This window comes from Periophthalmus magnuspinnatus, chromosome 17 (assembly GCF_009829125.3).
Source record: "Periophthalmus magnuspinnatus isolate fPerMag1 chromosome 17, fPerMag1.2.pri, whole genome shotgun sequence".
NCBI classification, from domain to species: Eukaryota; Metazoa; Chordata; class Actinopteri; order Gobiiformes; family Gobiidae; genus Periophthalmus; species Periophthalmus magnuspinnatus.
In genome coordinates, this window is record NC_047142.1 from 1907677 (window position 1) to 1920143 (window position 12467).

Consider the following 12467-nt stretch of genomic DNA (forward strand, 5'->3'; position numbering starts at 1 on the left):
TCAGTAAATAAAATCTTTAAACGTCTGTGCAAAGACGAGTCTCAAACCACAACACGAGGCAGATCTGCGTCGATGGCGTCGGGAGCTGCAGGGCTGTTGGCTTCACACAGAGTAGCACCAGAAAGTGTAAACCTGCAGTTATCTGTAAACATGTTTGAAACACTGTATGAAAATCATTTGTATTTGCACCGTTTGACTTTGGCATAACTCCATCTGCTGGAAAAGATTTGACCCCTGCAAACCTTTGGAAAACAAACAGTAGAAATAAAAGTGGAAATAAAATCCTGCCTGAGTTTAGATTCAGTTATGACTGACCATAATTCTGTACAGACATAGGCTCAAAAATACATTTTCTGTAAAAATATAATAGTCAAATAAACATGTAACTGTAATAATCAGCATATACAGTGTGAATTATTATTATATTATACGAGTTAATGGTTAATCAAGCAACATAATGGACGTGTCCCACTGGGAGGAGACCCCAGAGAGGACCCAGGACACGCTGGAGGGACGATGTCTCTCGGCCGGCCTGGAAAGATCTTGGGGTCCCTCCAGAAATCTGGGAGTCTCTGCTCAGACTTCTGCCCCCGTGACCTGCCCGGATATGCAAAATAAGACAGATGGATGGATCAATGGTAGATTTAAAGACGCACTGAAGAACTTTAATGGTGGAGAGTCCCCCACCTACTCGTCTCCATGGTGATGTCATGTTTTCATGGAGGATTCTCTGCCTGGCCAAAAAAAAAGTCACCACCAAAAAAAAGGTCACACACTCTAATATTCTCTAATATCCCTCAGTGGGGTTAAGGTCTGGACTCGATGAATCTGACATTATTATCTTGGAATATATTGATGGAATAACCTGGTCATTCAGTTTATTCAGGCGTCAGCTGACCTCATTCTGCTGAACCTCGACTGGACCAACTGCAGGAGGAGACGACATATTTGCTCAGTTAAATCCAGGTGACCACTTTTTTTTTTTTTTTTTTTTTACCAGGCAGTGAATATAGATGGATGGAAGCTTTAAAGCTGCATTATAGAACTTTTCTGGTGGAGAGTCGCCCTCCTACTCGTCTCCATGGTGATGTCTCACGCCAAAGTTAACAGAAATAAAATGTGATAGTAACATACAAAGTACATTTGAGCTGAAAAGTATAAATAGGACACAATACAAACAAACAGACACTGCTCCAGGCCCAACTTGGACCTTCAGGACACAGAAAATGAAACTGTCTTAAGTTTGTGACGCTGGCAGGTGAAGCTGGCAGGTGTAGTTCAGTTTTTCCCCCTCAAAGGTTCCAGAGTCTCCCACTTTAAATAAAAATACCATCCACAGATTTCTTTTTCAGTACAAAAACAGTCTTCTCTCTGGTCAGGGCCACGCGACCTTGGCCTGCCCCGGCACCACCTCCAGGTCGATGTGCAGATTGTCTATTTCAGGTGTTCTTTTCGTGCATATACTGACCAGCGGACACTTCCTGCTCCTTTGACCCTTTTCCTTGATGTTCTGAGGAGTGGGAGGAGCTACGTCTTTCCCCTCGGCTTTACCCACTGAGTTGACGGCGCTGCACGTTTGGGGATAGTGCCGGAAGCATTCAAAAGCGTCGCTGCACCTCTTACTGCTGTTATCCTTAATGTCCACAGCAGGGGGCGCGTTGGGGTCCGGGGAGGGGCTCTGTCTGTGGATTGTGGGTAGCCGGGCTGAGGTCTCGGGCTGTAGGCAGGGGCAGCCCTTCAGACAGGCGCGGTACAGAGTTCTCAGGTCTCTACGCATGACTTTCCGGAAGTTGGGTCGTAGTAAGAGGTAGATGACGGGGTTGTAGATGGTGGAGGATTTGGCGAACATGGCGGGCAAAGCAAAAGCCAGAGGGGGGATGGCGTCCACCCGCCCGAACGCAGCCCACATGGAGACGACGGCGTAGGGGCTCCAGGCGGTGAGGAAGCCGATGCACACGGCCACGCTCAGCTGGAAAACACAAGGAGACGGGGAATTTTACACACGTTTGCGCTTTTATTTTTGCGATACCATAAGCTCCCTGGCCACACCTACGTCTTCAGAAGTTAAACAAGGCCGGGCTGGGTTGGTTAAATAGAAGACGTCTGGAAAAAACAGTGGTTCTAGAGTAAACAAACCCACACTGCCAGGATGAATTTGTGTGTTTGTGTGTGTCTGTGTGTGTCTGTGTTGGTCAGAGGCGCCGATGGGACAGATTATCAATCAATCAATCAATCAAACTTTATTTCTACAGCACCTTCTAACAACCCAGGCTGCCTAAAGTGCTGTACAACGTTAAAAAACACGATTAAAAACAATAAACTTCATACAAATCAACAAAGCATATTACATCATTAAAATAAAGAGTCACAGGGCCAAGTGCTAAAAGCCGTTCTAAATAAATAAGTTTTCAGTTTGGCTTTAAACAGAGGCAGGTCAGAGATGGAACGCAACTCTGTGGGCAAAGAGTTCCAGAGTTTTGGACCCGTCACCGCAAAAGATCGATCGCCCCACTGTTTGCACCAGGACCGGGGGACCTTCAGCAGATCGTAGACTCTGCTGGGCTGGTGAGGGGTCAAAATGTCACAGATTAACAGCGTCGCTTCCATCAGTCTGCCCCAGGACAACTGAGACTGTACTGGGAGTTTATCACCACCAAGTAAAGAAAGAATGAATCATGCAGAGATCATAAAGTGTATTTCACTGTCATATAAATCAAATGCATTATTATAACAGGAAAAAAACAAACATCTGTAAGTAGAAAATGTAAGATTTTTTTCAAATACTTCAAAAATGCATCTGTGTTTCCTGGTCTGAACAACAATTACAAAATCAGATGAGCAGTCGGTTGTGAGGTTTTTGGGTTTTTGGGTTTTTTTTTTTTATCTGTGAGGGACGTGTTCTGGGCATTTCCCACCGGGAGGAGACCCCGGGGGAGACTGAGGACACACTGGAGGGACTAAACGCCTTGGGGTCCCACTGGAGGAGCTGGAGGACGTGTCTGGGGTGAGGGAAGTCCGGGAGTCTCTGCTTAGACTGTTGCCCCCACGATAAGAGGAAGAAACGATGGATGGATAGAGGTTTTTGCTCAGTGGCGCTAAAATCAATAAATGTAGAAAGATCGGACAGTGGACAGAGAGCTGCGGGCGGGTCAGGGGTCAGAGGTCAGAGGTTAGGGTCAAACAGTGGACAGGAAGCTGCGGGTGGATGTCACTGACAGCACGATAAACACGACACAAATGTGAGGAAAACACTTTTGCTCTGGAGTGTCTTTATCTGCCAAACGGAGGTGACTTAAAGGTTCTATATTACACAAAATAAACTCTTCTGAGCTTTAATCCATATAATCCTTTTACCTCCTCAAAAACAAACCTGGAGTTGTGTTTTGTTTCATTCACACATGCTCCTTTTACCTTTAGTTCAGTAGTAGATTGGCAATTCCAGAAGCTGAAATGATCCAAATGATTCTAGAAACGAAGGTGTGTGGAGTTTAAAAACACAGCGGAGCACTTCCTGTATCACCACATGATGACATCACAAGGTGGAACAGAGTGTTTTCAGTTTGAGAGAAGAACTCAGCCTAAATCTGCAGAGTTTGTGTGTTAAACATGTGAGAATGAAACAAAAAAAACACAACTCCAGGTATTTTTTGGAATGACGAAATAACATTAAAACAGAGAAATTTAGTTTGTTGCTCCTGAAGTTGACGACGCAGCTGGTGTAGTTCCTCACCTTGACGATAATGGCCTGTATGCTGCTCATGTGCGTCTGCCTGGATGCGTGCTGCTCCATGGTCTTTCTGGACGCCTGCACGGTGATCAAGATGCACGAGTATGACGCCAGGATGACCGCGCACGGGAGGATGTAGCAGAGGAGGAACAGCGCCACGGTGTAGGAGCGAGGGCCGGGGCGGAGGTTGGACAGGCGCCAGTCGATGCAGCAGGCCGTGCCGTAGGGTTCTGGGCCGTACTCTCCCCAGTGCGCCAGAGGAGAACCGGCGAACACCAGAGCGTACAGCCAAGCGAAGCCGATGAGGAGGCGTCCGTGAAGGGCCTTAAAGCGGTTTCCTGTGAGATCAGAGCAGCGTTTATGGTCATTTTGGCACAAACAAGACTCAACTGGCATCGTTTTCTTTACCTTTATTTAAAACGATGAGCAGTTGAGGTAGATGCAGGGACAAATCTGCGTTTAAACTTTCAAAATCCACAAGTTTCGACCTCGTTTATGGTGTAATTATTTAAAAATGTACTACGTAATTGCTAAAGATGTTATTTCTTTAGCAAAGTACAGTCCACAGTATCACACTAACCCTATCCAGGCCCATCGACAGAAATTTGGGGGCCCGGGGCAAGAAACCTCAAGGGCCCCCCTCTTATATAAATATCTGGGGCCCAAATCCCTCTGCCCCTTCCCCCTGTCGACTCCCCTGATCCAATCCACCTTACATTTATTTAATTTGACTATTTTTTACTTTTTATTTCTCAAAAATGTCTTCTACTGTGAGCAAGCTCGCCTCACCGCAGATCTGACCTGTAGTTTGTTTGTCTCAATGATGATAGATATGTTAAATGTGATTTTACACCTTTATGGTAACAAGGAAAAGGCAAAATCTTGACTAGAGAAGTTACATAACGCACCTTAAACGACATTTAACAGCTTTTTATCAGCAAAAAAAAATAAATAAATATTTCTTTCATAAAAGCTTCAAAATGTGGTGACAAACATTAATATGATAATTTATTCCAAGCCAGATCCTGAATTCCTCACAATTCAAGTGTAATTATAATATTTTCCAGACGATAAGTGTCACTTTTTTTCATAATTTGTCCGAGGGTGCGACTTATACTCAGATGAGACTTATATCTGAAATTATTCTTATATAGAGTGAGATCCAGAGTAAATGTGTTGTTGTTTTTTCTGCTTTATTTATCTGATTAACTGTTAATATCTTACGTTAACAAACCAGACACGTGTTCAGTTCTGTCTGTGCTTCATGGAGCTGAATAAATATAAATGTGTTACGTTAGCGTGATGTACTGATATTCAGCCTGTTGGTCCACATTTTATTATTATTTTTATTATAACTTGACTTAAAATGTAAAATGATAAAATGTCTGTTCTTGGTTTGAGATTTTGTAAAATAAATTTCCCCCAAAAATGCGTCTTATATTTGTAAACCAAATATTGAACATTTCTGATGAGGTTCCGTGTGTTTTCAGTTTGTTTGACACAGTTGCCAGGTCGTGTTAAATCAAACATGTTTTTTATATTTTAAAATAGCACAGGATTACAACATTACAACTGTGTAGAGGGATTAAGGGCTTTCAGTACATTAAAGAAAATTCCCCGGACGAGATATTTTTACATGTTCTATACACGGGGCTTTCAAGACACATTCTACAGCTGGATTAACACACAGAAAGAAAAAAAAAAATATATATATATATATGTACTTATTTCATATATTACACAAATTGAGCTTTAAGTCGTGTTTTAGCTGTTACTGCTTCAGAAACATGTGGAGTTGTGTTTTTTCATTCACATGTTTGAGTCACTTTATTATTAGTCTGTCACATCTACAAAGATCAAAATGCGACGTTCCACCTTGTGATGTCATCAAGTGGGAGTTTTCATGTTGGCCTAAAGAGGGAGGAGGAGAGGAGACGAGAGGAGGAGGAGAGGAGACAAGAGGGGACGAGAGGAGGAGGAGAGGAGACGAGAGGAAGAGGAGAGGAGACGAGAGGAAGAGGAGAGGAGACAAGAGGGGACGAGAGGAGGAGATGAGAAGGTGAAGAGGAAGAGAAGAGGAGACAAGAGGAGGAGATGAGAAGGTGAAGAGGAAGAGAAGAGGAGACAAGAGGAGGAGATGAGAAGGTGAAGAGGAAGAGGAGAGGAGACAAGAGGAGGAGACAGGAGGAGGAGAGGAGGGGAAGAGAAGGTGAAGAGGAGGAGAAAAGGAGAGGAGACAAGAGGAAACAGGAGATAAGAGGAGGAGGAGAGGAGGAAAGAAGGAGAGGGAGAGAGGAGGAAAGGAGGAGAAGGGGAGAGGAGGAATGAAGATGAGGAAGAGAGACAGGAGGAGGAGAGGAGGAAGAAGGAGAAGACAAGTTTTTAAGTTAACAAATGTTTACAAGTGAACGGCTCCTATTACCTTTAGTTCAGTTGTAGATCGTCAACTCCAGAAGCTGAAATGATCCAAATGATTCTATAAATGAAGGTGTGTGGAGTTTAAAAACACAGCGGAACACTTCCTGTATCACCACATGATGACATCACAAGGTGGAACAGAGTGTTTTCAGTTTGAGAGAAGAACTCAGCCTAAATCTAGAGGTTTGTGTGTTAAACATGTGAGAATGAAACAAAAAACACAACTCCAGGTCTGTGTGTGACGAGGAAACGACATTAGAACAGAGAAAATCATGTAATTTGGGCCTTTTAATGTCGTTTTAAATGGTTTGCAGTGATCCAGAGATTATCAACAGAACAATTTGTCATCCTGTAACTACAAAAGCGTTACGTAAAAACCTCTGGGGAATCGCTCAGGTCAAAAAGAGGCTAATATCGAACTGCATCAACCGACACACGTAATGCGGCGTGAGCGGAGCTGCGTTTCCATCAAAGGCAGGTTAATGTGCAGGACTTAAGCAGAGGATTATCAACGCCGCCTCTTCCTCCACAAAAGCCCCAACGATCGGACGCTTTGATTGGCCAGGAGGGTTCTTTGAAGACTCACCGTAGAGCGGGTAACAGACTTTGACGAAGCAGACGGTGCTGAGGAGGGTGAGGGTGGTGAGGCTGCACAGGCCAAACAGCATCCCACAGAAGGCGTAGATGGAGCAGACCGTGCGCCCGTACAGCCACCTGTGGGACGGGAGAGGGGTGAGACAGGGGTGAGGCAGGGGGCAGGGAGGGGCAAATGTATAAAACAGGGTCAGGATGTCACATTTTTCAGCTAGGATTAACCCTCTGGTGCATGGATTATGAAAGCCTTAGTCAAGATTTGTGTTTTTATTCTTCTCAGGACATGAAACAACATTGGGAACTGCCTGTAAAAATGAATTAACTTGTGTTCTATTGTAAATATACAGACACATGTTTCTTTTTATGCTTTGAAAAACATTTTTGGGAAATTTCAACACTGTATAGCTGCAATGTTTAGGCCTGAATAAGAAAAAAACAATCAAAAGCCAAGGAAATTTACTTGCAGTTACACCGACTGACCACTGAATTGACCTCAATGGAGTGTGGCAGCAGAGAGCACTCCACATAAACCAATGCATTAAAGAGAAAGTTATGTTTTAGTATCTGTCCACTGCAGTGACCGCTGTGCACCAGAGGGTTAATGTGAGAAGAAAGACATGAAGAGTTATTTACGATCACGGACACTGGGGATGGGACGTAAACATTAATATCGTTTATCTTGATTAAATAGGGTACACGATAATCAACATTTTATTTAATCGTGAGAATCAAAACAAAGATAATCCCCATTACATCACCAGAATGTGCAGAAAAAATTCAATTCAATTAAATTTGTATTAAGAACACAGAATATCTGGTTCCTATGATGAAGTATAAGGGTCAGTTAAATAGAATAAATTATGCGGGTGCTAAAAAAGTCATATTTTACTAGAATGAAGTTGTATTTTTATGAGAATATAGGCTGCTGTGGGTAAATGAGTGACCAGTGCGTTATGTTTTATGGAGAATATGGAGCGTTTTGTTCAGATTCACTTTCAACTGGGGTTTACACACGATGAACCTGTCCGCTCTGTCTGTCCTTCACATCCCTGTATCTGCAAATAAACTCAGTTGAATTGTTCCCGTGTCTGTATCTTTGGTCTTTACGACGCTATTCATAACGTTCAAATTACAATTATCAGCAACTTTAATAAATATCGTGATGTAATCGTTAATAGCGATTATTTTGGGCTTGATAATCGTCACAGCAAATATCGTCCCATGTGTAATTGAACCATGACCAAAGAGTGAAACTGTCCAATGAATGTTCTGAAATGAGTTGTTCTGACGTAAACACTTCACCTGCAGGTAGAGGTGGAATATAATGAAGTAAAAGTAGTAAAGTACTGTAGTTGTAGTTATTTGTGTGTATTTGTGTCTGAAATGTCATGTTATTATGTGAATTACATGAGCAGATTTGAAATAAATATTCTAACTAATGAGCAAACTTACAGCAAAATATTCATCTAAGACACATGTGTCAAACTCAAGGCCCGTGGGCAAAACGTGGCCCGCCACGTCATTTTATGTGGCCCACGACAAAGTAAATTAAAAGGTATGACTGTCTTAAAATGTCAGTTTATCAAAAGATACACAGTTACACAGCCATTTTTTCATCTCTACGCAAATCCATATGCAATATTTATAACTTGAATAACTAATAAATATAGAAACCCTTAAGAAGATAAAAACGTAATGATTTTTCTTACAGCAACGTCTGGCCCTTTGAGAGCGACCATTTTGTTGATGTGGCCCTCGGTGACAATGAGTTTAACAGCCCTGATCTAAAACGACGTAAAAAAAAATCTGACTTCTGCGTTAGAAAACTGGGAGCTGACGTCACCGTAAACGTCATCGCAACAAAAGAGCCGTGCAGTTGTCGGCGCCCCCTACGGACAGCTGCACATCACGCTAACGAGTCGTACATTTTTAAAAATTTGTACCAAAATGACTACACGACGCTGACAAATCCTACGAGTATCACTGATTCGGAAAATAAAATTGCAGAATGGAGCGTGTACGTCACAGTGGGCGTGTCCAGGTGGCGGTGAAAATGGGGTTTGATCGGCAAGATGGTGCCTTGATAATAAGCGATTAAAGATTATTCAAACATGAATCACTCCAAATACAACTTTAGCGAGTAAGTGTTGAGGGAAAACGTAGAAAAGTAGAACATGGTAAAAAAAAAGTCGATTTTGGAGAATACGTCTGATTTAAATTGGTTATCGCTCAACATCGCTTTAATTAACTGTGTTTCTGTTTCCTGTAGTACACTTAATACGTGTAGTACTATAGTAGAAGCTGAGTGCAGTACCTGTGGTAGAAACTGGACGTGATGGCCATGGGGTAGAGGGACAGCGTCAGCCCCAGGTCGCTGATGGCCAAGTTGATGATGAAGAACTCGGCGGGTTTCAGCTGGTGCTTCTTCTTGTAGGAGACGTACAACAAAGTGCTGTTTCCCATCAGAGAGCACACTCCTGTAAACACACACACACACATCAGCCCCAGACACCGCGGGACATCCACTGTGAACGACCGCACTCACCAAAAACAGTGTAGACAACAGCCACGATGAGGTCGAGAGCTGGAGGGATGCTGGAGCGGAACGAAGAGTCAATGTCATCGTCGGACATCTCCATCTGGAAACATCAGGTCACTGTTATCACTTCAGTTCAGTTTATCAAAGATGGATCAATAGTTTTTTGGGTTGCCGTAGCTGAAAAATGGAAAACACTCCAAGGAAAAGCAAAACTGGAGACTTTAGTGACACAATCGCAATTTAATAATGTGGTGACAAACTTTTATACTCACACCTGCTCCTGTTTTTAATGTTTTGTATGGACCTGTTTAGTGGTTTGTTTTGTGTGTTTTTCTGTTTGTATTGTATTTTCAAGAAAAGAAAGAGAGCGTAAGTGTTCTCAATGGGTTCCCCTGTATGAATGAAGATAAAAACGTTATTAATTCAAACCTTTTACGGCTTAAATCTGATCATATCGCCAAAAAATAACCTCAAATTTCCCAGTAGTGCAAAGAAAAAGTGATTGTAGTGACAGGTCTATTCTTGGGTTTTAATATCATTTATCATCTATATTTACTTCTTTACTTTACGTAATTATGACAGGTTTAGCAAAAATACACATTTACACTGATCCTTTTACATTTCAGAGGCACAAATGCATTGACTCTGGTTTGGGACAGACTTTGTAAAGCTTTGACTCGGGCGGTAGAAGGAGACGTGCCGTTATATTAACACACTGTTCAAATGTTAAATGTTCCAGATTTTGTTGTGGCTCTTCTGCGGTCAGGGCTTTTTCTTTTTTCTGATCTGTTCTAATGTTGTTTCCTCATCACAAACAGACCTGGAGTTGTGTTTTGTTTCATTCGCACATGTTTAACGCACAAACCCTGCATCTTACACTCTGTTCCACCTTGTGATGTCATCGTGTGGTGATACAGGAAGTGCTCCACTGTGTTTTTAAACTCCACACACCTTCATTTATAGAATCATTTGGATCATTTCAGCTTCTGGAGTTGACGATCTACAACTGAACTAAAGGTAAAAGGAGCCGTTCACTTGTAAACATTTGTTAACTTAAAAACTTGTCTTCTCCTTTTTCCTCCTCTCCTCCTCCTGTCTCTCTTCCTCATCTTCATTCCTCCTCTCCCCTTCTCCTCCTTTCCCCTTCTCCTCCTTTCCTCCTCTCTCCCTCTCCTTCTTTCCTCTTTTCCTCCTCTCCTCCTCCTCTTATCTCCTGTTTCCTCTTGTTTCCTCTCCTCTTCTCCTCCTCTTCACCTTCTCATCTCCTCCTCTCCTCCTCTTGTCTCCTCTTGTCTCCTCTCCTCCTCCTGTTTCCTCTTGTCTCCTCTCCTCTTCTCCTCCTCTTCACCTTATCATCTCCTCCTCTTGTCTCCTCTTGTCTCCTCTCCTCCTCTTGTCTCCTCTCCTCCTCTTGTCTCCTCTCCTCTTCTCCTCCTCTTCACCTTCTCATCTCCTCCTCTTGTCTCCTCTTGTCTCCTCCTCCTCTTGTCTCCTCTTGTCTCCTCTTGTCTCCTCTCCTCCTCTTGTCTCCTCTTGTCTCCTCTCCTCCTCTTGTCTCCTCTCCTCTTCTCTTCCTCTTCACCTTCTCCTCTCCTCCTCTTGTCTCCTCTCCTCTTCTCCTCCTCTTCACCTTCTCCTCTCCTCTTCTCCTCCTCTTCACCTTCTCCTCTCCTCTTCTCCTCCTCTTCACTGCTCCACTGTGTTTTTAAACTCCACACACCTTCATTTATAGAATCATTTGGATGGATTGATTTCAGTCCTGGAGTTGCTAATCTCTACTGAACAAATGGTAAAAAAATGAGCTGTGAACTTGAAAACTACCACTTGATGACATCACAAGGTGGAACAGAGTGTTTTGAGCTTTGGAGATGTTACAAACTAATAATAAAGTGTGACTCAAACATGTGTGAATGAAACAAAACACAACTCCAGGTCTGTTTTGGAGGTGATAATAACATTATAACACGATTTAAAGCTTCACAAGAGTCAGTTTTGTGTGACATAGAACCTTTAACCAAACACAGTCAAAGGTAACATTAAGGAAAGTATTTTTAAGTTGTGTGCAAAATTATGTTGATGTTTTTTTTTATCATTGTGCTGTGGAAATCAATCTGGAGTAGGCAAGGCAGGTTCATACATAAAGTAATTGAAAGTCCTTTACACAACAAGAAAGACATTACAATGACAATACAATAAATCAAAATATAAATAATCATTGTAAAACATTCAAAGAGAAAAGTGCAGAATAAACCCCTTTCAGTCACAGATAAACAGAACCGTTTGAGTCTGGATTTAAACATTGTCAAAGTCGAGGCCTGAGTCACATCTTCAGGAAGAACGTTCCAGGTTTAAACTGAACAAAACTCAAACACTGACTCTCCATCATAGACTGTTTATATAAATGGACATAGCTAACCCGCTAGCCGCCGCTTTCCATATAGAAAGTGAGCATCAGCGCAATTCAGCTCCATCGACTCTGACTCCAATTCACTTTAGATTTAAAACCTTTTGGTCTTAAATGTTCGTATTAACCCTCTACATGATCCTGGGGTTTTTATTTCACTATTGTGTCTGTAAATCAAGATATGAACATTAAAAACAGACGAATCAGGTCCTTCTTTCCCCGAGGTCGCTCCTGTTAGCGTTAGCAACAGGTTTGATTGACAGCGTTGCTAAGCTCCCGCTCCCTGCTAAAACAGCGGTGCAGGTGAGAAGTCGCGTTACTTTCAACAGCCTCGCTCTGGATTGGCTCTTTGGTTGCTACGATGCTCACAGTTGTAATTCCAAATGTGAAACTCTGCTCCAAATTAACCGCTATAACTCAGTCACACACTCAGTCGCTTCTTTACACAGTCTGTGCGTCATTAGTAATATCGAGTCTATTCTTCAGAAATCCAGTTTGAAATGTTAGTATTGTGACGGCGTTCATGTTTTGGCATGTTATTCATACAGTGCAGCCCTTGTTCCCTCACAGACCAACAGTTTTCTGATGGTTTTATTTACATTTATATCAGCTGCATGACTCATACACTTCACATTATCTAACCACATTGACCCCTCCCCTCTCCGCTCCTTAAAACTCTGCTCCATCAAACGAATACTGACCCTGACGTTGATCATTTGACAACATAAGGGTCACTAAACAACGATAAGATCATAAGACAAAAGCATCTGTAAATCACACTCACG

General features: G+C 42.5%; 1 protein-coding gene across 1 annotated transcript; it reads right to left on the bottom strand.

The window, feature by feature from the left end:
• Window positions 1-1375: 1375 nt before the first annotated feature.
• opn7a (opsin 7, group member a) lies at window positions 1376-9378 on the bottom strand. The gene is made up of 5 exons (XM_033982779.1): window positions 9285-9378; window positions 9054-9216; window positions 6732-6859; window positions 3731-4065; window positions 1376-1969 (listed from the first exon to the last, which is right to left on the bottom strand). The coding sequence occupies exons 1-5, from the start codon at window positions 9376-9378 to the stop codon at window positions 1376-1378; spliced, it is 1314 nt and encodes a 437-aa protein (XP_033838670.1).
• Window positions 9379-12467: the final 3089 nt, after the last annotated feature.